Source organism: Manis javanica, chromosome 10, assembly GCF_040802235.1.
Source record: "Manis javanica isolate MJ-LG chromosome 10, MJ_LKY, whole genome shotgun sequence".
NCBI lineage: Eukaryota > Metazoa > Chordata > Mammalia > Pholidota > Manidae > Manis > Manis javanica.
In genome coordinates, this window is record NC_133165.1 from 1,516,534 (window position 1) to 1,540,534 (window position 24,001).

Genomic DNA, 24,001 nt, shown 5'->3' on the forward strand with positions numbered 1-24,001 from the left:
CAAATGCTTCCTCTCAGTCTCAGGGCTCACTGTGCTCGGAGCCCACTGAGAACCCAAGAGGTGGATTTCTCAGAGGAGAAAGACCAAAAGGGAACCAAAGGGAACCGTCTCGGGAGTGTGAAGTTAACCCATGTTCCTCACCACCCTCACCCTGGAAGATCCACTTCAGCCACTTCTCCGACTGAGCTTGCTCCTCCCGGTAATACTCTTCGCGTGTGATCGGGCCGCAGAGCACGGGAGCTGGAGGCTACCAGGAGAAGAAGGAGAAGCCGAGCCGGTCAGAAGGCAGTGAAAGAAACCTGTGCCCACCCTTCCGTTCCCGAGACGCAGGGGAGCCAGGCTGGGGTGGGCAGGGGCGGCTGGACAGGCCATACCAAGATCAGCGGGATCCCTCGCCTGGAGGGCACCAGGGGAAACCTGCGTCTGCGGAGCCGGGAGCTGCTGGGCGTAGGTGGAGAATCCCAGTTCTGCTTCCCAGGTGTGGTTGTGCCTGCAAATAAAGGACCCGACTTCCTTCCTTCCTCCTCTCTTCCAGAAATGGAGAGGTTTGTCTAGCCAGCCTAGTTTGTAACACTGAACTGTCACTAGGTGTCTCTGGGATTCTATCTTCCATGGTTTGGGCTCTTGGATGGTGTCCGCAAGATTATTTCTGACAGTCAAGACGACATGAGGTGGGAATTGCTCCAAATGTGTGCACACGGTTGCTGACTGGACAGAAATTGCCTGGACTGCTCAGGTTCCCCCACCTAGGCTTACCTTACCCCGCACCCCCCAGGTGGCCTGGGTCATGCTCTACGAGTCTGGGCCACCTTCCCTTACCAGACCAGGAAGCCTGAAGGACAGGAACGTCTCTCTCTGTAACTACCAGGCCCCACACAAATCAAGGCTCAGTACATGTGTCCAGTGGGTCATGGCCCATGCGCCCTCCATACACACTACCACCAACACATGCCACGCGTTCATCAACTTACCCTGTTCTCCCTGGGACTGCTTGTCTCCTATGGAGGGAGCTGAGGAGCCGGAATGAGGAGAAAGCTCCTCTCCTCTGTCGGAGGAAGAGGCCCACGTAAGTACTGGATAACTTCTTACACCCTCCTAACTACCGACTGGCCAAAGTCGAGAACAACCATGACTAAGATCCCAGTGTGTCAAGACAACATATAAAATAAATCAAAGAAAATGCCTAAAGAAATGAAGGGAGGCAGTTCAGGGAAGCCACAGAAACACCTTCGTCTTAACACAAGCACAAAACAATCTCCAGAACCTTACGTCCAACCTGGCAAATTTCCGAGAGTTCCAGTCACACCTCTATCTCTAAGAAAGCGGCATTCTAGTCGGACACCTGGAGGGTCAGCTGGGGTCTAGAATGTGAAGCCTGCCGCCCACTCCCATCAGTCACTCTGGTCACTCTGTCCTGTGCAGCCCTTCCCCTTACATCCCATTCCCTCCCGCTGCAGCATGACGGGGAGCAGAGGCCGGTGTGGTCACTGTGTGATGACTGCAAGAGACAGAGCGATTCAGGGCGGCACCATCGCCGCCCTTCAGATGTGAACCGCTTTGATTCTCCAAGTCGGAGTCTCAGATGGCCTAAGAGCCGAGTGAATTCCCCTCCTTTCCTGCCCTCTCATTAGTCCACACGGCAAATCACTGGTTACCTCATTTTCCTTGGTGACCTCTCTGCTGTCTGCAGGCGGAACGAGGAGGGACCGGAGGAGGGTGACGAGCTGGGACCTCTCCTCTTCCAGAACTAAAAGCCAAACACAAGTCACGTGACTGGCACTATGTAATAACTTAGGGGCTGACCGTCAACATAATTCTGTGGCTCTAATCCATCACTGTAGATAAAGTCTCCTTTCCACGTGACTCAAAAACACTTCTTTGTGAAGAGGAGCTTCTGGAAAGTGAGTCAATTGCCAGTATTAACTATGGGGAATGAAGTCGGAAAAAGTAATGGAATGCTAATAAACGGCAGAGGAATGAGCGTCCTTTCTGCATGTCCTGAAGAGTGGAGCGTCATACTCAGCGACGGCGGGGAGCGGGCTCTGACGCACACAAGGCCACTCTGTACTCGTCCACGGAAAGGGTAAAGGGACACTCAGAGACTGTTCCCGTGAAGACAAGCCAGGAAGCTAGGTTAGTCTTGCTTCCATTGAATTGTCAGTTTTATTTTATTAAAATTAAAAAATACGCTATTGTGATGCTTGTGACTTTTGCAACATCTATGACATTTACTGTCACATGATAATTATCCCTACAGCCATCTATCCGTGACCAGCCAGGGTTGAGGAGAATCCAGTTCAACACTTAGGGGAAAAGTGCTTTCTCTCACCACACAGACGTGATAAAAGATTTACATTTAGAAGTGTAACAAACAAAGGACTATAACGAAACAGACAAGCAGTTAGATAAGGTTGGGTAGGGAGGGACTGTACGAGAGAGAGAAGACAGAAAGCTGACAGACTGTTCCATAAAACTAAGAACCTTTCTCTCTAAAAATATTGTCCCATGGGAAAGAGACTTTACTGTACACCCTTTGTGCCATTTGAATTTTCAACCATACTAATGTTTCCATAAACCATAAATAAAATAGGAAACCGAAACACCCCGAAACAAAAACAAAACCATAAGCAACATTAAAAGGCACGTCTTTTCCATTAAACTGATGAATTCATGTCTGTACCATGTAAAAACGGAGTCTCGCAATTCCATGTGAATATCACGACCGTGTCGGGGAGAGCGGGAAGGAGCACGCAGCAAGGCAACTCCCAGAAGCAGCCTGTGTCTCGGGCAGGTAGCTCAGCACTGGCGTCCCGTTTTTATTTGCCGAGTTCCTACTTCATAAGGACACTATACCTTCAGACTCCACAAAGAATCTCAAGACAAGTATGACGGTTCCATCGTCAAGAAATTGACAATCTGGAAAAGAGACAGGGCAGAGCACGAAATGATGACAGCAATGAAAGATAAAGAAGGTCTGTGCCCAGGAGCCAAGAAGCCACCATGCGGAGTTCAGTTAGAGAAATCGGGGGATGAAGGGGGCACTTGAGATGGTCCTTCATGATTTGGCTTAAAAAAGACAACCACACTTGAAGAAAGGCAAACTTTATATAGGCTTGCAGTGGGACGCGCACGTCATTCCGGACAGAGAACAGAACAAGGAAAGGTAAGGAAGCAGGAAAGTATCAGTATTAGGTGCTCTTAGGAGGCATTCTGGTTTGCCTTAATTATGGGTGCATATAAAGGGATAAAAGGTTAGAAATGCAAGCTGGAGGTTTGGCAATTTAAGGCCATTGCAAATATTTCTGCTTTGGAAAACAGTAGGTCCTGTTAAGACAAACGGAGACACCAATGCCACACACACAGAGGTCAGAGGACTTCTCACGTTCTGTTACATAATCAGTCCCAGTTTAATGCTGGTAATGATTTAGCATGGCAAAGCTAGAACTTCTAATTTGGTCAGCTAGGATTTGGGTATTTACTAGTGTTCCTCTGGAAAAATTATATCAAGTCTAGTAGCTATGCTACCACTCACTCCAAACATGAGGGCTGCCACCTGGGCTGACCGCACTGCATTCAGTATTCACCGCCCGTTCTTCCAATGAGGCACCGGGTAAAGAAGGTTCACGTATAGTCTCTGCTTCCTGACACCTGCTTCTGAGAACTTACATTTTCAAACATCACACACCTATAGGGGGCTGCTAACTACTCACAACAGAATATCCGACAACTGTCAGTGCCAGTGAGTGTACGTCTTGCCTTAGGTCACAGGCTCCACCGGTAATGGGAACTTTACAACTAAATGTGGCAAAGGCCTCGTACAGTGTTCTAGACCCACCACCTGCTGAGGGCACGCAGCAAATGCTGAAGACGATGAGGAGCGCATCTGTTTGGAGGCACGGCGGCACGGAAGAGCTCTAACGCCGTGAGACGCGGTGGGGACAAGACAGAGAAGAGAAGCCCAGAGACGAGCCTGCCTCCACGTCTGCATTTCCCCCAGGTGACTGCCGTTTCCACAAGGGAAAGCTGCAGTGCGGAGGCTGCGAGCAGCTGTCCCCAGCCTCACAGGGTTGAAGACACAAATAACGGACTCAGAGCTTTCCAAAGTGGAGGGGTCCTAACAAAACCTCGGTTGGGATCACACAGGCTACACGAGAAGACAGGAGGCAATCAGAAATAAACCAGCCCCCCGAGAACGGACAACTCAGAATCCGTGTCAGTCCCAAGTAGGCAGAGGAATCTGCTCCCTCCCTGGCTGCCTGCCAGAGGGAAAAGGGAAACCTCTCTGGAGAAAGACACCACCACCCAGAGCATCAAGTTAGTGCCACTTTGTTTTGTGTTTTTCACTGTCTGACAGATAAACAACACATAAAATCAGGCATGTAAGATAAGATTTGACCACTAAGCAGGTGGACAGAGCACAGAAGATTCAAATACTGGAGTGGTCAAGACTTTAGAGGGACGAGTTACTGTGATTTAAATGACAGTATGGAGATTCCAGGCAGAAATGGTAGATATAAAATTGACTAACTGAGATTAGTGAACTGGAAAACTGAAGAACTGATGGTTGGGAGACAGATGGTGGGAAACACGCAGAGACACACATAGGACGCCGTGAAGACGTCTAACATGTCCTAGAATAGTTACTAGAGAGACGTGAGAAAACAGGGCAGAACAGTATAAAAGATAATGGCTGAGAGCTTCTCAAAACCATCAAAGTCATCAAGCCACACAGTAAGTTCCAAGCAAGAGAAACCACAAGGCAGCACTTCTCAGTAAAGTTTCCCTTCAAGTGAAGGTGGAGCACTTACCAAAACTGCACATGTGCTGGGGCATCAAGCAAATGCAGAACATTTCAAGGACTGATGAAGACACCATGTGACCCAGCAGAATTAAGCTAAAAGCCCGTAATTAAAAGATAACTAGAGAATTCCCAACCATTTAAAAGTTAAGCAGCGTACTTCTAAGTAACCCATGAGTCAAAGAAGAAATCACAATGGCAATTAGAAAATATTTTTAACTGCATGAAAATGAAAAATCCTTCTAATTCAAAACTAGTGGGATGAAGCTAAAGTTGAATTCACAGTAACCTTCAAAACATACATGAGAAAAGAGAACAGGCTGAAACCGAGTGATCTAAGAATCCACACTTAAAGCCACAAAGGCATCCTAGCACCTCAAACATGAAGAAAGGGAGAAGGAAATAGTACCTATGAGAACAGAAATTAAAGAAACAGAAAAACATAAGAGAATGGCTCCTAAAGTTGGTACTTGACAATATGACTTTGGAAACGGAACTCCCTTAATCCAATAAAGGTATCTACAAAGAATGTCTATATTCAAATGTCACATGCAATAGAAAACTGGAAAGTGCTCCCTCTGAGATTGGGAAAAACAAGGCAAAGATGTTTGCTATCACTTCTGTTCAACATTGTACTGGAGATCTTAGCCAAGTGCAGTAACGCATAAAAAAACAATAAAAGGACTGGAAGAAAGGAGAAAAAGTGTCATGATTGCAGACATGACATACATATAAAAATCCGGAAGAATATACAGATAAATGTTCAGAGTTTAGCAAGTTTTCTGAACACAAAAATCAGTTGCATTTCTAACATCAGCAACAAATTTTCAATGTACTATTTATAACAGCATCAAAAACATACATCTAGGAAAAATTTAACAAAAGATACAAAAAACCACTACACAGAGAAGTTGATGATGTAAATAAGTGAAGAATGTACGGTGCTCATGGATTTTAAGATTAAATACTGTACAAATATCGATTCTCTCCAAAATAACTGTTAGATTAAAGGCAATCCCAATCAATAGCTCAGCAAGTGCTTTTTGTTTTGGTTTTGGTTGAAACTGACACATTGATTCTAAATTTATGTAGAAATGCACAGGGTCATGACGCAAGAGCCTTCAGAAGAGGAATGAGAGAAATGACAGCGTTGGGTGACTTATTCTACTAGATATCAAAACATAAAGACTGTACAGCATAGGGAAGAGAAAAAGATGGGCACAGGCAGAAAAACAGAGCAGCGGAACAGGTCAGAATCTAGAAGTGGATCCGCGTACACGTGGGCATTTCAATTGCAACTGTGGGATTACTATAGAAATCAAGCATAGAAATCAAACGTATAATCATATATGACTTGGTTATTTTTCCTGTAATTCCTGATAAGTGATCAAGAACAGAACAAACAAGACCAAGACAGTTTCTGTGCCCTAATTGCCTTTGCTATTGTTTCAATACCATGTGAGACATCGTGGCCCAGGAGACCGGAGCCTGCTGAGGATGCAGTTTCCAGTTGGTTAATGATTGTCTAGTAAGTCCCCCCCACAGGATTCTACTGTTGTGAACACGTATGTGCTCAATAAATACAAAGGGTGCCCTCTCAGCACCACTCTTGCGCTGTTAGGCCTCGAGTCCCCTGGCTGGTCCTTTCAGGTCTCCGGGATCTCATCGTGTCTCCCCCCTTATCTGCAGGTTGGAAGCAGGGAGGGACCGACATGCAACAAAGCCGATACTGTGAGCAATAGGGAAAGGGTGACCCATTCTTTCGGTGAATGTTACAGAATCAAACGGATATTACATGGAAAAATATTAAGACTGATCTTGACCTCACACCATGTAAAACAAAGTTTTTCAGGTGAGGATCCAAATGTGAAAGGAAAAATAATGAAGTTCCTAGAAAGGACTATTGGAGAGGATCATCACGGCCCTCGGCAGGCACGGATTTCCTAAACAGCACAGAAAAGACACTAACCGCAAGTGAAATGACTGAAAGAGAACGAAATGGGGGACGCTTACTTACAGCAACATATATCATTCAGAAAGCTTGCATCTAGAACATATAAAGAACTTGTATACGTCAGTAAAGAAAAGATATAGAACCTAATAGAAAAGTCAAGAAACTTGCACAGGCACTTCATAGAAAAGGATGTACAAATGGCCAATGAACTCATACTTTTAACTCATTAGTAATCAGGAAAATGCAAATTAAAACTACAATGAAATGCTACTTCACACCCACTGAAATGGGTCATTAAAGAGAGTGGCAACAGCAGGTGTCAGTGAGGATGTGTAACTCCAGGAACAAAAGCTCCCCTGCTGTGGTAGGAGTATTAACTGAAACATCACTTTCTACAATTGGTCAAATTGCTAAGACCGAACATACACGTACTTGATATATGTGCACCAAAAGACTAATACAAGAATGTCTAGAGCAGCATTACGCATAGTGGCTCCAAACTGGAAACCCAAACGTCCAGTGGTAGAATGGTTAAGTTGCGATATATCCTACAGTTTAAGAGAATACACAACGAAAATGAAAAACCATATGTTCCCTGCAACAACACAGATGAATCTCACAAGTAAAATGGTGAGTGAAGGAACCCACACATAAAAGAAAGCATATTCTGTTCCCATTGATATGAGGTTCAGAAACAGGGACAACTATATGTGGTGCTAATAATCAGGAAAGAAGAGAGGGAAGGAGTAGTGACTGAGAGTGGGTATGAGAGGGGCTCGGGGATGTTGAAAATGATTTATTAACTTGGCCTGGGTGGTGGTTCCATGGAATGGTTACGCTTTTGACAACTGCTTTTCTGCACATTTTAAAAAGGCCATTAAAGAGAGGCTGCGGTCGTCTGCGGGGAAGGCCCCTGAACACCCAAGCCTGCCTTCACAGGAAGAGTGTGGGCACAGAAGGGGCAGAGGTGCCTTTCGTTATTTTGTCAGCTACTGGTGTTTTCACAGTACTTTAATGCCTGATTTCAAATTACAGCAGTACTAATATTTATTCTGAAAGGCAGGTTTCCATGTAGCAGATATTAGCAACTTCCGACACAATCTCTAGGAATAATTCGCGGTTCTGAACCGTGCTTTAGGAAAACATTTCCTGTACAAACAGGCATTTAAAAAAGCACAAGTTATCTTAACATTCCAACAATTATCATATACAACCAAGTAGAAAAGTACTGAGGCTCAGTCGTTATCAGCACCCCATTCCATGCCTTTTATGGTGCGTCCCTCATCCTCTCATGTCACTGCAACACTTTAAGTGAGCCAGCCATTGAACAGTGCACATACGCTAGCCGCATTGCTAACAATACACTCAGCAGGTAACAGTGTAAATTAAGTTAACCATCAATACTTGCTTGAATACACAATAAAATACCTAAGGAAAGAAAAAAAATAGTAAAGTCTAAATTACCACAAGTGACAAACATTTAGAAACCCGACCTGACCTGTTTTCATTCAACTGCCTGCTGAATTTTTCTTCACGCCCCATGAAAAGCACAATTCAACTTGAAAGGGTAATGTTACAGGCAACATGTTAGAATAAGCAGTAATTCAAATTAAGATAAACTAATGAACATTTCTAGAATAAGAAAAAAACAAGACCTATATTTAAAACCCAAGTTTAAAGACATCTTTACAATAATACCTCATGATTTTCAATGAATACGCTTTTTAATAAAATATGTACATTATGCTACTGATTAACGTGAAGATAATTTACAAGTCCTTCACTTTCTCTATGACTGAAATTCAATCCTATGAGGACAACATAATTTTGTTGTGTCACAAAAGTACTTTATAATAATTTAAACATAACTATTGCTCAAGACTGAGGTTACACTCTGTGAAACCATGCATAAATTCAAAGCTTTATAAGTAGATTAAAAGCCATAAGGGGTACATCTAAAACATATAAAACAACCTGTTAAAAAGTTTAAGATTATTTTTACCCTGCCTGCTTGTTAGGCCATCATACATAGCATCGTATAATGTCAAGTCCGAAGCTCTGAGTGTGACTTAAGTTCCCCGAAATTAAATGACTGTACTTATTTAAAATAATAGTAATAGGTGGCACTTCCTGAATGCTTACAATGGACAATATAAACTCCTGAACACTTTATATGTACTACCTTGCAACTACCTTATGAAGTAGGTCAAAATCATTATTTCCGTAAGTGTACAGCCTTACCTTCAGATTTTTTGTTACATATATTAATTACATACCTTTAATAACTCAAAAAAAAAAAAAAAAGAGTATAAGAGACATGTGACCCAAATGCAATGAGTTGATTTTTGGTCCCTGTTCAAAGTAACTATAATAAAACTGGGTAATAAGGGCAAATTGGAGTGATAATAACTAACATTAAGTCACGATTATTCAGAGGAATAGAGGTACTGTGGTTATTAATGTTCAAAAGTTTAAAAAATACACTAAAGTACCTACAGGTGAAACAACATGTTTGTGCTTTAAAACACAAGAGCAAAACCAATCTGGGGTGGGGGTGTTGACGGAACAGGACTGACAAAACAGTTAAGTGCTGGAGCTACGTGGAGGTTCATATGGTATTTTCCCTTCCTTTTGTGTATGTATGACATTTGACATAAAATTGTGAGGAGGAGCAATGACTGACTGTGTATCTCATATTGGGTCTGTTGTGATCACTGATTGAGGAAATGTGTGTACAGTGCTCAGCAGAGGGCCTAGTGCAGAATAAAGACTTCATACTATTGTCCTCTGCATTTGCCATAACTGCCTGGCTGGGGCCTTCATCTCCTATATTTGTCATTGATCATTAACATGTCATTTATATTACTCTAAGAGCCTTTGGTACGGATGAAAACTTATGTCAAATTCTTTCTCCTCTCAAAAACCTCCTCCACACATGCGTTATTTTTTTCAAGCTCCTATATATCGGGTGCCCACTTACTGACAAGCACTGTAATGGGTGCTTTTCAAACATCACCTTCAATCTTTACAACAGTCCTTTAGAGATGAGAAAAAGAGAGTTCAAGTCATTTACCTGCCCAAGAGTCTATAGCTTAGCTACTAAGTGCCAAAGCCAAGATTTGAACCCAAGTCATTCTGGTAGCAAAACTTGACCTGTTCTCCAGTCTACACTACATCCTTTCTAAAAAGAATTATAACCACTTATTTTAAAGACTTTCATTAAATTCCCAGTACCTATAGGATGAGTTTATGACCCAATGCAATCCAGACTCAATCTACCCTTTTAATCAGATTAGTACCATTTTTGAAGTATTCATCCTTTGTCCATTTATCTATAGTAGTGGCTCTGTCTTGCATCCAGGTTTCCACATAAGCATTCTGGGCTTTCTAGTTTGTTCCACTGGTCTATAGCGAACATTCAGGGGTTGGTAACTGCTGTCACCTTAGAGGTGATCTCAGCATCTGACAGAAGGCAGCTAGTAAACACTGCACAATCAACAAATAAACGCAAAGAACCCACTTCTTCCACAGCACCAGGGGAAGGAACCTGAGAGATGCCTCCAGTCGAGCTGTAGGAACTGGTAATGGCATTGCGGCTGGACATACGGATGCCACATGTGCACGTGCCCTTCAAGCAGCTCACAGCATAGGTGGAGGGTCTCTTATCCAAGTGGCCATCTGAGCTCTGGGAACTGAAGCCACTCTTCGGAGGCCCAGGCCTTAAAGGGAAATAAAAGGGAAAAACACAGATGTGCTACTGAAAGGCAGCAACATTGTTTTAAGGCTTCATCCCATGGTCACAATGTAATGTAATGAAAAAGGACAATGTTGTTAATCTTACTGTTAATTCAGCTACACATGTCTCACAAAGTCAGAAAGGGAAAGCTCAGTATTTTAAAAATTAAACGTATGATTCTACTTATGTATACTCTAGGAAACGCACACAAATCTACAGTGACAGAATGGGGACCACTGGATGCCTGGCAGCAGGGGCAGGGCGACAGGGAGGTCTTAGGCTCCACCGAGGGGCCCGGGGAAACTTCTGGCAGGAATGGTGATGTTCAGTATCTTGGCTGCGGTGATGGTTTCATGGGTGTGAAATTGAGACAACATAGTTACTGCGGCAAATTCCTCAAAATGTTCCTCTCTGATTTCAAAGAGGAAGATGTTCCTACACTGATGGGCAGTGACTGCAATGGGGTCTGGGGGGGACACGATAACAGGGGGGAATGTTGTAACCACATTGTTTTTTCATGTGAAACATTCATGAGTGTATATCAATAATACCTTAATAAAATAAATAAATTAAAAACAAAAAACAAAAAAACAAAGTCAAGTCCTCGGTCTTGGGAGGGTCAGCGTGTCTTACCCGCAGGAAGGCCTCCAAGGGGACCGGAGGGAAGGAGGGCGGTCCGAGGGGTGAATGGGATGGCGGCGGGCCGTCGGGGCAGGCGGGGCCGGCGGGGCCGGCGGGTGGGCGGAGCTTCCGAGGAGGGCCGGGCGGGCCGATGGGCGGGCCGGTGAGCGGAGATGGGTGAGAAGTCCTCGCACCAGCTCCGTGAAAAGAAGTCCCACCAGAGTGATGAGAAGGGCTCCCACCAGCTGGGTGAGAAAACCTCCCACCAGCTGGGTGAGAAGCCCTCCCACCAGCTGGGTGAGAAAACCTCCCATGACGGGCGATCAGCGAGGTCTGTCTGGGTAGCGAGCTAGCGACCGCAGTCCAAGGCTTCTCTACCAGACTGACTCCCTCTGCCAGCGCGCCTGGGCCAGGGGCGAGGCGGGCATTGTGCGCTGGCGGGCATTGTGCGCTGGCGGGCATTGTGCGCTGGCGGCGCGCGCTCCGGGGTCGCCGGGACACGGCGCGCGAAAGGGGTCTCGGGGCCCGCGGCCCGGTGCCCACCCCCCCTGCGGGGGTCAGCGCCTGGGACAAAAATCACACCCACCCTTACGCTGCCTTGAGCGCCTTGCCCATGTGTTTTTTTTTTTAAGTTTTCCAATATATTTATTGTAAAAATTTCACATATAAGTGGACCCATACAGTTCAAACGCATGTTGTTGAAGGGCCAACTGTTTCTGAATATTTTTTAGTATTTTAATGTATTTATTGACTTTTGGTGTACCTCCTTGATTTTTTTAAGAGGTTCTGAGGATTACAGTATACATGCCTGATTGTGTACCACCTGCTTATGATCAGTATTTTATCACTTGAAGTAAATGTAGAAGCCTTACCGCCATTCAGATCCTTTCACCCTCCCCCTCTTATGTCAATTTCAGGGTCGTTATGTGATTTACACTGACGAACACTGACAGCCTCACCCGATACTGTTGCCATTTCTGAAGACCAGCATTTGATTCAGGAGACCTAGGATCCGCCCTGAGAACGTGGGGGGCATCAGCCAATCAGCCAGCCCAGCCCACAGAGAGCAGGCAGGGGGGGCAGACCGTCTGCTGAGATGACCATCTTCTGCCCTGGGCTCTCCACAGTCACAGGCCAGTCCCGACCTACACTTCCTCCTACACGGTCCCCACAGGTCTGTGGGTTCTTCCCCTGGAGCACCCCGACTCACCCAGTGACAAAGGGCTACTCCTGCCTCCTGTTTCCGGGCTCCCGCCCCCTGGGGCCAGGCCACCTTGCATCCCCGCGGGGGGCCCTCCCTGTAACCAGAGCCCCTGCGGGATGATGCGCACCCCAGCCTGCGGGGCAGCCGCCGGCGATCCAGGCAGGGGCCTCCTCTCTGCAGGACGGAGGTTGAGCCCCCCATCGCCTCTGCTTCCTGCCGCTGCGCCGCCCACCCAAAGCTGCTGCGCTCTTCTGTTTTCGCAGCGGCCTCACAGGGACCCGCTCCCTGCCTTGCTGGTGGACTTGACACCATCACATTCCGCTCTCTGGGAACAAGGGGCACCGTTAAATAGCAAGGGAACTCCCTCTGCGAAGTGGCCTCCCGGCGGGGATGGTGCTGGGGCCGCCCGCCGCTGCCCTGCCCCTGCGGAGGCGCGGTCCCTCTTCATAGGATGAAGGGGCTTGGCCTGGGACAGGCGAGCGTGGGTATGGGGGCAGAGGGCTCAAGCTGGCACTGTAATGGCAGTGGGCACTGACCGAGGGCGAACAGACCTTGCAGAGGGAGGCAGCTCCCTGGGGACCCGGCCATGCCAGCGCCCTCCCACTGAGGCCGGGGTTCTCGTTTGCGGAGTCAGGAATGAGCTTAGCGGTCAAGGTAGGAGAGCCGGGAAGACTTTTATTGAGAGAGACGGTGAGAGGACAGACAGAGCTCCCGGCTCGGGAGAGCTGGGGGGCGGGGGGTGGGGGGGCACAGGAGAGCCGGGGGTGCTAAGTTGTCTAGGGGGTTTATAGGCGGTTGAGAGACAAAGAGCTGGGGATGCAGACCCACCAAATGGTCTCTACATGTTTATTTTTACGGAGACACTAGGTTTCTTATGAGGTTTCCAGACTATTTTGCAGTTTGCATAAGAAATTTACTGCTTTGATCCTTTCTTAGAATAGCAGTTTCTTGGTTTGGGAGCACATCAATCGAGGCTGCTTGTCTTGCTTTCAAGGTGAGCTGAGTTATTGTGGGTTTGTTAAATAGTAAATTAAGAATCTTACTTCTTAACTTCTTATCTTTAAGATGGAATCCTTCCTGCCCTTCATTATGTTGTTTACGGCTGGGCCTACCTGTTATATTAATTGCCCAGGTTATATGTTCCTTGATTAGGGGCTGGAGGAGGAAAAGCAGCATCTGGGTAAAGTTAAAGATAAACTGGGCTTTTTAGCCGCTAAAGTAAATTTTACAATAGCCTCATTTAATTGATACAAACAATACATGGGCTATGCTGAGGTATTTTCTTTTCTGGGAGATGTTCAAACATTGCAGGCTGTTACTCCTGCCTTTTTACTTTTAACTAATCTTCACTGAAGAATGCTTATATTCCTAGTTTAATATTTTACTTTAGAGAATTAATGTGACTCTGTCTTTGCTTAATTGTTTAATACGGAGTTTTGGCAGGGGTCTTCTCCCAGAGGCCCTCACCCTGCTCTGACTACACCCACGGTCCCCGTCTCACCACCAAGGGAGCAGACGGCCTCTTCTTACCTTGGGTGGGCTCCACGTGCCTGACGGGGCTTCGAGCATTAGGTGGGAAGCGTTTTCTAAGTTCTTCAGAGAAAAAGGGCAGGAAGGAAATGCACCAAGACCTCTAATGACTGGATCACTCTTTCCAACCACCTTCCCTTCCAACTACTCATCACCCCCCAACTACGCCCAGGCCCAGCCAATCAGCTAGGGCCACGGCCATCACCCCCCAAACCGCCCTGGAAACCCATAAAACCTTTGTTCTGGGGAAAACGCGCTCTCTTTCTCTGGCATCTTGCCACTGCTTTGGTGTAGATGAGAGACTGAGCTGGAGCTAGCTCGAATAAAGGCTCTCTGCTTTTGCATCGGTGTCGGCTCCTTGGTGGTCTTCTGGGATTCGTGAATTTGGCCACAACAGTTGTTTTTCTGTATAGTTGGGGGGAATAAGGGGAATACACAATGTGCATATGCAGGCGCCTCTACCCAAGGCTCTCCTGTTGCTGGGCCTCAGGTTTCCACCTTCAAAATGAGAATGCCAAGGTATGTCCTGGGTTTCTTTGCATTGCTACTGCTCTGTTATTTAGCAGAGGTTCCCAGACTCCAGTCCAGGGCTGTCTGTCCATCCACCAAGTTCACTAACCCCCAGACAAGCAAGGGGGATCCGTGGGAGGGCAGAGCTGGGACAGGACCCACAGCCTCCTCCTACCCGGTGGTCAGCTTGGGGCACAGGAACCTCACACTGGGGCAGGAGGTGGGTGTTGGATGGTACAGGTCCCAGCATGGCTCTAAGTCAGCACAGGGCACTCAAGTACCGAACTGACCTCTGTCCCTTGACCGCTTGCATCTCGCACTTACATCCTTACGTGGAAGGCGTGCGATCTGTTTGCCATCTGTCCCGGTGTAAAGGGTGAGCGTGCCGGGTTTCCCCTTGTACAGGAGGGGCCTTTCCATCTTCCCCTAAGTGTGCGCTCTACACACACTCGTCCCGGTGGGAAGCTCTGCGCGCGTTCCGCCCCCTCGGACCTCCGGCGCCTGCCGACCCCCGCCCCGCCGGCCTGCCTCGGTCCCCCGGCCCCCGCGTCCTGCCGACCGCCCCCTACCGCGCGGCCGCACGTCCGTCCGCGGCCTCCCCCCGGCCGATCTCCTCCCCGGGCCCCCGCCGGGGCGCGCGGTCCCTCCGGCCCGGCTCCAGCGGGGCGGCGCCTCGCGGCGGGAGTGCCCGGGGCGCGGGGCGGGTAGCGCCAGGCCGAGCGCGGAGCCAAGGGCCGCGCCGGGACCCGGGCCGGGGCCGCCGCTGCTGCTCGCGTGGCCCCCGCCCGCCGCAGGCGACAGCGGCGAGAGCGGTGAGCGCGGCCCGGGCGCCCTCCCGGGGACTGCGACTCGCCCGGGGCCCCTGCGCGCTCACCGGCGCCGGGCTGGGGCGCAGGGCGGACCTCGTGAGAGCTCGCGTCGAGGCGGCCGGGGAGTAGCGGACGCCGGCGCCCCCTCCTCTGCGCCCAGGGCCGGGTTCCGCCGTCGGGACCCTCGGCACGTGCCCTCCCTTCTCTACTCAGCGCGTTCACGTCGGTCACGGCCATCACGCGCCCTTCCTTGGAGGTGGAGAGGCCCACGGGGGTCCTTGGGGACTCCAGTGGGGATCCGGATGCCAGGCCAGCCGGGATGAAGGATTAGGCGGTGGCATTCCAGGGCGCCCAGCTGTTCTGGGAGAGGGGCAGAGTGGGGAGCAAGCGGCCAGAGCGGGGCTCCGGTGGGCGTCCTCTCCCCGCCCCCAGTGGCTGCCCCTGCCCCAGTGCAGTCACTTCCAGCAGCTGGCCTCGCTCCGGGGGCCTGGGCTCCAGGCGGCCCTGAGGGGCCGTTGGGCCACCCGGTTCCGAGTAAATGGCGTTGGGCACTCTCTGCGCGCCCTTGCATTTCTGCTCGCTGAGAGGCCCCACCCAGGACCGAGGCCCGTCGAGGGGGCTAGACCGGAGCTGCTGCCCCTCAGCCTGACTGGGGGTGTTGGGGGACCGCCCCTGACTCCTGTGGGAGGGCCATGAGGCTGGTGCGCCCCTGGGGTGGGCAGGAGGCCCTCCAGTAGAGTCTAGGCCTGCTGCCTCCACTTGGGGCTCCCAGCCCCCACCCCTTCTCTAAGATCGTGCTCCCCTCCAGCTCCTATTTCCTTGAGGGCCATGCCTCTAATTTCAGCGCTTGGTGCCGCCTGAAATAAAAGGGAGCTTCCCCCGAGACCAGCTCCTGATTAAATTGCTCCCTTGGATACCACCACCCTCATCTTCTTTCTCACCACCCCGGGGGCAGGGCTGAGTGAGGGGTCACTGGGGGGAGGCTAGGGAGCTGGAAAACCTGGGCGATCTCTCACCTCCCAGGCTTGTTGAGGGGGCAGGTGCCTGCTTTAGTTTGGAGGGGGCAGGACCGAATGCCCTTTCTCAGGTTCCCAGGATGGGCTCAGGGACTTTCCTTTCTCTTCTCACCTGTGTCCTTAGAAGTGGCTTGTGGGGCCAGGCTGGGGTGCACACAGCTGGCACTTCCTGGTACCAGAGATGTGCCTACCACATCCGGCCCAGACTAGTGTGTTAATGGCCTGGTGTGTTCACCAGGGTTACCCTGTGGGCAGGGAGGTGAGACTGCAGCCCACAGTGGGGGATGCTGGAGGGGCTGTGTTGGTCTTGGGAGTGGGGGACCAGTTGGTCTTAGGGGCGCCCCTGAGCAGGTGTTTTCTCTCTGGTGCACCTGCTGAAATTTCACAGCTTGGTTCCAGGTGTGCGCGGGCTGGTACTTCAGGGCCATGGACGTCAGAAGGCCTTGCCCCTCTCAGGTCAGGGGGCTGGGTGCCAGCTGGCTGGCTGTTTCGCTAAGGCCCCCTACTTCTCAGGAGGGAATGGGGGAGGCGGCCCTGCCTCAGCAACAAGCATTTTTCGTTTTTTTTGGTCCCTGTCATCATGTTATCCCAGGGGCTGCAGCAGCCTTAGTTCAGCACTGAGGCCACACCTGGTGGGTCGGACCTGGTAGCCAGCGGACACCTGGAATGCTGCCCAGCACCCCCATGCGTGGCTCTAGTGGAGCTCAGACTGGCTTTGCGAGTGGGTTGTCTTTTCTCAGCGTGTGTCCGTGGGAGGTTCAGGAGGTTGGCAGGAGAGCCAGCTATTCTCCTGGCTCCCTTACCTGCTCACGTGGAGGGGCACCAGCCTTAGCGATGGCGTGGTATGAGCTTCCAGTCTTCCTGTGGGCAGAGAGGCACCCAGCTTGGAGGAAAGTGAGGCCATAGCCTGCTGTGTTCCGTGCATTTCTTCTGGAAGCACTTTAACACCCATTAACCTTGGAGGGAGGGTCACCACCTTGGATAACTCATCAGGAGGCTGGGACGCAGAGAGGGTAATTGGTATCCACAGTCATGGGCACGAGGCTGAGCTGGCACAGGGGCTGGGCTCCCTCCATGCAGCCAGCCCCTGGGCCTAGTCAGCCACCCGGTGGGGGGGGGGACCGAGAGCTGTTCAGTGGGCACCCTCACCCACCCGTGTCGCACGGCATGGGCACGTGTGCCAGGGGAGGTTATGCCCTGGTTCGTGGACACTCCCAGGAGGGGTCTAATCCAGGATGGGGCCTCAGGCCTCTGTGAAGACCCCAGAGCTGGTTGGAAAGGCTGCCGTGATGGGGGGTGAGCAGAGTGACAGCTTTGGGAGGTGTAGGGCTGGGGGGCCAGAGAGGCACTGAAGGACCCGTTCACGCAGGAGCCCCACGCTGGGGCCACGGGCAGTTTGTCCACCCTGGGCCCCTGCACGTGCCCACCAGAGCATGGGTGGCCTGCCCTCCAGCCTGAGGTCCCTCCCCCCGGGATCTCTGCCTGCCACCTCCCTGGGCGAGAGGGCTTAGGCTCCAGTCCAGCTGTGCCCCAAGCTGTCGTGGGCCTGAGCAGGTGGTCAGCCTCTAGATCTGAGGCCCCTGGCTTCTCAGGGGGGCCAAGAGCATGGAACACAACCCTCAGCTGGGAGCCTCCGAGGAGGAGGGGCTGTCTTGGTGTCCGGCACCCAGAGCAGAGGTGAGGAGGGGTGGGGCTCCCCATCACCTCCTGTGTCCGTCAGCCTCCATCTCTGGGCCCTGAGCGCCTCAGGGCTGCAGTGTGAGGGAGACCCTGAGTAGCGTGCCGGAGAGGCTGGTTCCCACCGAGGTCTGAGGCATTTGGGGACACCTATGCTGGGGTGCTGCTGTGATAAGGCCCGAGGTGGGCTGTGGGCAATCTGGACAGAGGTGGCAGGGAGTGGGCATGGGGTGTGAGCCTGTGACGAGATGGAAGTGGGGGTAGAGGGACTTGGAAAGGTGACGGAAGCAGTGTTTCGTGTGCAGAAATTGAGCAGGAATGTGAGTCCCCAGGGAAAACTTGAGTCCCGGGCCCTGCCAGGCCAGACACAACTGCCAGGGGCTGGAGGCGGCAGCGGCCTGGCCGATGTCCCAGGGCTGCAGACCCACCCAGCATGGCTCCTTGCGCTTTCTCTCTGGGGCCAGGGCAGTGCCCCCCTGGCTAACAGCACCTTCTCCCCGCAGATGTCAGGCTGGTGTCCGGGCAGTTCCCGCAGTCCCCGCAGAAGCTGTCTTTCTACAGCTGGTATGGCGGCGCCAGGCTCTTCCAATTCCGCGTGCCCCCAGGCACCATGCTGCTGCGCTGCCTGTGCCACGTGTCACGGGGAGGCAGCCCCACGTGTGCCAACGTGGCGATCACCGTGTAGGTGCCCACCCTCGCCGACCCAAGGCCCACATCTGATGCCTGCCCTGCTCTCCCTGCTCCACGTATTCCGCTACGCCGCCCCTCCGGTCATCAGCCCCCTGGGCACCAGCTTCCCCGACAATACCTCTGTGCAGCCGCCCTTCCTCGTCAAGATGCCGAGAGCAACGCCTCTGTGACCATCTCCCACCCTGCACCCGGGGACGGGTTTGTGGCTGCCCACCTGCCCCCTTCATCCCACAAGATTGAGGTGAAGGTGAGGCGGGGTGCCGCCCACGTAGAAGGGGCAGGACCCCTCGGTGCAGGAATGTCTGTCCTTGGCAGTTACGTCCTCAGCGCAGGCCTTGCTCTAGGCTGCCCTGCCCAGTCCTGCCCACGCCAGCCGCCCCCCTGGGCTCTCTGCCCAACTCCCCCACACGTGTACATTCTTTTCCCCCACCACTCATTCTTTCCCTAGGGCTTTGCTCCCACCTGTGCCTACGTCTGCCAGCCGGACATGCTGGTCGTGAGGGTGGTGGAGGTCTCCATTCTGGAGCCAGATGTGCCCCTTCTGCAGACCCTCCTCTCCCGACCCAGCTGCCTCAAGTGAGTGGGAGCCCTTGGGGGAGGCCCAGCGTCTGGCTTGGTGGAGTGGGTGGGCCTGGTGTTTGTTGTCCCTGGGCTGGTAGGATAGCCAGGGGCCTGGGCCTCAGGGTTGTGCTGGGCAGTGGGGCCTCTTTGGCCACCACCCTGAGTGCAAACCACGCGGGAAGGTTGGTGGAAGCTGCAGAAGCTAAACCAGGCCATACCCTTGGCCACAGAACCTTCATCCCTGAGTACACCCAGGAGTTGCATCTGGACCTAAAGGGCTGTGTGTCCAACGGGAGCCTGGGCTGCCCCGTGCACCTCACCATGGGCTCAGCCACCCTGCTCAGCAACTTCCAGAAGGTACTGGCCTGTCCCGGCCCCACTGGGACCTGCCACCTGCTGCTACCCTCGCTGCCCTGGGGCAGGTGGATCCAAGTGACAGCCAAGAGCTTGGGGGGGGCCCGGGTGTCCGTGGCATTCAGCATCGTGGCTGCCCTCACAGGTGGGTTGTGCAGGGAGGGCAGGCCGGGATGTCTTGCCCCCTGCACTTGACCCCCACGCCTCCCTCCGGCTGAGCCTTGGTGCTCCCGTCAGCCTGCAGGCCAAAGACCATGACGTCGCGGCACCTTCAGAGCAGCCAGAGCCAGAGCCGCAACGCCTCCACTGGCCTGCTGCCCCTGAGCCTCGTCCACCAAGACCCAGGCAGGAGCCACGGGCTGGGCAGTGGCTCCTTCTTCCAAACGAGGTATCCCGTCGTGCGGGAAGACGTGGATGTGGTGTCTGCGCGGTTCCGGCCCCTGGACAGTGTCTCCGTGTCGGTACGGTCGGGCATGCCCTCAGTGATGCGGCTGTACCTCGACACAGGCATGGACGGTGGGGGCTCCCTCACCCTCTCCCTGCAGGCCAATGAGGTAGCTCCCTGTGACCTGGCTCAGCCGGGGCACAGGCCTTCCCGCCAGTTTTGGCATGGAAGTGGGGTCAGGGGGCCCTTCAGGAAACAAAGGGTCCCCAGCCAGCTTGGACCCGGAAAGGGGCTCTGTCTGAGGAAGGGGAGGCCTACTCCCCATGGTAGCAGGGGCCCAGGGCCGTGCCTGCGGGTGCTGCTGGCGGCTGTGTGTCTGTAGACCAGGAACCCTGGGCCGGTGCACGCCACAGAGAAGGGCACTGCATGCCAGACTGAGTGGGAGCTTCGGGCGATGTTGGTCCTGCCCGCCTGGTGGCCGACCTGGGCTCGGGCTGACCCTGCGCGGCCCCTGCCAGACCACACTTGCCAACAGCACCCTGGTAGAGGTCTGCGTGAATGCCGCCGGCCCCTTCCTCAGCCTCACCACCTCGCTCAACTGCACCACAGGTATGGCGCGCGGCCCTGGGATTCACACATGACCTCAATATTCGGAAATGTCTCCTCCAATCCCTGCAGGGGAGCTGATGCATGTATCTGGGTAACAAGGGCAACGAGGCTGCCAGGAGGACATGACCCCAGGCCTGGTCCTGGGTCTGGGCTGAGGACTGGCCCGGGGGATTTAGGGATTGCAGGGGTCCAGGGCTGTTTGCACCACAGGGTTTCTGCTGCTCTGAGAACCCGCCCCGTCTGCAGGAGGGAAACCGCAGAAGGGGAGGGTGGGGAGGACCTGCCTACCCGGTTGTTCAAGCAGGGCCCTGAGAAGCACCCCAGGTCCTGGCCTCTCCTTCCCCGGTTCCTCTTGGGAACAGATCTCCACCTGATCAGGCTGCCGCCTCGCCTGGACCAATGCAACAGCCCCCCCAGCCGGCTCCTGCACATTTGTCACATCTTCCTGAGATGCAACCAGACCTCACCAGCCGGCCGCAAACTGGAGCGCAAAATAGAGCTCACATTCCTGCCCACCGCCCACAGGGCCCCAGCCCTCACCCTGTGCGCGGCCGCCCCGTCCAGGTGGCCAGCGCTCTTCCCTGCCTCAGAGCCTGTGTGCCGGCCTCGCCCTCCGACGGCCTCTGAGTGGGGGCCACCCTGGCCGAGACACGGTCTCCCCTTTCCCGCCCGCATGCCCAGCTGTCCCACTCCGTCTCCCCGCCTCCTGACCGGGCTCAGCAGAACCCCCGAGGGACCGCATCCCGGCCTCCTGACCCCCACAGGAGGCCCAGGGCATCATGAATGGCCAACCCCCCCGCCACCATGGGAGCCACCCTGCCTCAAGCCCTCCCTGCCCAAGTCACAGTGCGCCAACGGGTGCCTTCTCCTCTCTAGCCTGTCTGCAGGGAGGAAACCGAGTCAGCCTGGCACAGGGAAGAATGTAGCCCGTGCTGTTGCGCCAGCCCTGGTGCCTCTCTGGGTCTATTTTCTTGACTGCGAAATGGGGATAAGAATCGATCCCGCCCAGAGGCCTGAGACAATCCAAGGTGATCTTTGTGAAGCACCGGACGCTGCGGTCACACTGCGGAGGCTCAGGGCTGCGGGGTACTTTGTTTCATCCACTGCCATGTCCTCACACCCAGCGACTGTCCTGGGACCTGTGCCCGGGTCTGGTGCAACCACATGTGCTATTCCACCTGCCTGGCCCTAATTTCCTGGTCCAGACAGTAGGGTGACCGGGTCTCTCGCACAGCAGCAAACACAAAGACACACTTGATGGGTAGGAAACACCCCAAAGGGGAGGACTGGGTACTTAGTGGCTCTGTGTGCAAAGCCACTTCTGTCCCCTACAAATCAACTGCGAGCCACATTTGTAGTTTAAATTTCTTTAGCAGCCACATGACAAAAAGTCAAAAGAAACAGGTGAACTTAATTTTCCTATGGCATTTTACTTAACCTAACATACCTAAAATATCTTTTTGACAGGTAGTCAAGAGGACATTATGAAAGCGACATTTTTCACGTTAAGTCTTCAAAGCCTGGCATGCCGGTTCTACTGCCAGCACATGTGTGCGTTCTAAGCACCCCTCGTGTGGTGGACGCTTACCGAAAGGACAGCCCAGTTCTGGTGAACCTGTGGTCTCTGGACCACGTTGCTGGGAGCCCACGATGGCTACAGCGCGTCAGGTCTGCATGATAAAGCCGACAGAAGCTTGGGGCAGCTGCTGGCCCCGTGCAGAGTCTGGCACCGAGGCAGGCCTCCTAATGGCCGTTCCTTGGCTCCCTGCCACTCTCCCGTGGGACCCACATGGGCTGGCCAGACACCGAGCCCAAGGCCAGGGCTTGTCTATGGGTCCCTGACTGCCTGACGGCCCACAGGCCACGGGGGAACACCCACGGGCACTTGGCTTGCTCCCCGGCCACCCCTCCCTGCAGGCTACCTCGTTCCTGACCTGCCACTCTGGGGAACAGATCACGCCCCAGAGACCACGGAGAGGCTACAACCCCACCATCAGCCCCTTTCCCAGGTCCCTTCCTGTTCCCTGCTGGTCACAGCCTATGTGCTCTGTCTGTGGGTGGAGACGGGAAGCGGCAGGCATGGGGCGCATCTGGGGGGGACAGCCCTTCCTCCCTGGCCAGCGCCCCCTTGTCTTCCAGGCCCGAGTCAACCCCAACGCTCTGGCCCTTGATCGCGGCTACGGTTGTTCCCTTTTGGGGTTAATTCTGTCTCAGTGGGTGTGCATGAAGGAGAAGGGGAGGCTTCAGCCTCGGAATGCCTGGAACGCGCAGGAGTGCACACCTTTCCGGGGAGCAGGCGGAAGGGGCCTGGCCTGGCCTCCTGCGGCCACGGTCTTCCTCTTCTGGGTCCCGCCGGCCTCCGGGACTGGAGCTCGAGCAGCTCCTGGGGACCCCCGGACCTGGGGGGAGCCTCACCTCTTGGTGTTGGGTGGCCCCCAGCCTCCACCTCTTTAAACACTGACTGGCTGAGCAGGTCTGTTTGTCCCTCCCAGACAGCTGTCCCGTCCTCGACACAAAGGCACACACAATACGAGCTCAGGAAACGACTTCATAGGAACTACTAAACATTAAGAGCACCCACGAGGCGTCCGTCTCCCACGCAGCCCTTCCGTGTGCTCACATCTTCTAGCCCCAGGAGAAAGGCACATTCACAGCCATTGGGGCACTCTGCTTAGTCTATGAGTCTATAAACTTTTGGACAATAAGGATTTACTCACTTTTGGGGAGGCCCTTTGGTAGCCCTTAATTTCAGGCCTTGGACAGGCTTGGGGCTCAACAAATAGATATCAAATTGAGAAGTCTGATAGCATGTCAACAGTTCCTCTCTCCCCATTGTCCAAATGAAGATAACTGAGGATCAGAGGGGTTAAGAAACCTGCCTAACGTCACACAGCTGGGAAGTGGGAGGGGGGGTGCCAGGATTTGAACAGGCTCCAGAGCCACCTCCTCACAAGAGGGGCCACCAATACCAAGCCACAAAGTGACATCGGGAAAACGGGAGGAAGCGCAAGGTGCTCACCACCCAGGGGAGACAGAGAGATTGATACCCTGTTGACATCTTTAAACAAACCCATCTACCATTGACCCCAGAGGTTGGGTAACAGTCAGGGGTGGCAACTGAGGGCTGAGTCATTCTCCTAAGATGCTACTATGTGGGAGCCCAGCCGAAAAGGGGAGCACACCTTTAGGGGCACGGAGGGAACACCTTCTGTGGGCCACACCCCACCCCGTGCCTGACCCACGCTCCTGCTTTGATTCTCGTAACAACCTGTGAGGTCAGTACTGTTACTGCTCCCAGCGCTTATGAGCACACTGAGCCTGGGGGCGGGGGAACCTGCCTGGGGCCGTAGGGTTAGTAAGCATCTGCGCAGGTGACTGCTGTACCCCAGCTGGTCTTTAGATTGTCAATCATTGCGGAATAAATCTTCACCCCCAGCCCCAGCTCCTTGTCATCTCACCAGCTCTCTTACAGGCCCCAGGGACAGGCCCTTCTTTATTACCCCAGAGACAGTCATTGTCCATGCTATATAAAACATCTACTCAATTT

The 24,001-nt window shown here is 52.9% G+C and overlaps 1 protein-coding gene across 1 annotated transcript in view; it reads right to left on the reverse strand.

Moving 5' to 3' along the window:
- Positions 1-24,001, reverse strand: part of LOC140843927 (nuclear envelope pore membrane protein POM 121-like) — a 31,630-nt gene that overhangs the window by 2,621 nt on the left and 5,008 nt on the right. Inside the window, exons 2-6 of the mRNA XM_073214461.1 lie at positions 10,273-10,471; positions 1,656-1,747; positions 972-1,045; positions 375-490; positions 142-247 (exon numbers count right to left, since the gene is read on the reverse strand). Coding sequence (XP_073070562.1) covers positions 142-247; positions 375-490; positions 972-1,045; positions 1,656-1,747; positions 10,273-10,471 — 587 coding nt within the window. The remainder of the gene's footprint in view (positions 1-141; positions 248-374; positions 491-971; positions 1,046-1,655; positions 1,748-10,272; positions 10,472-24,001) is intronic.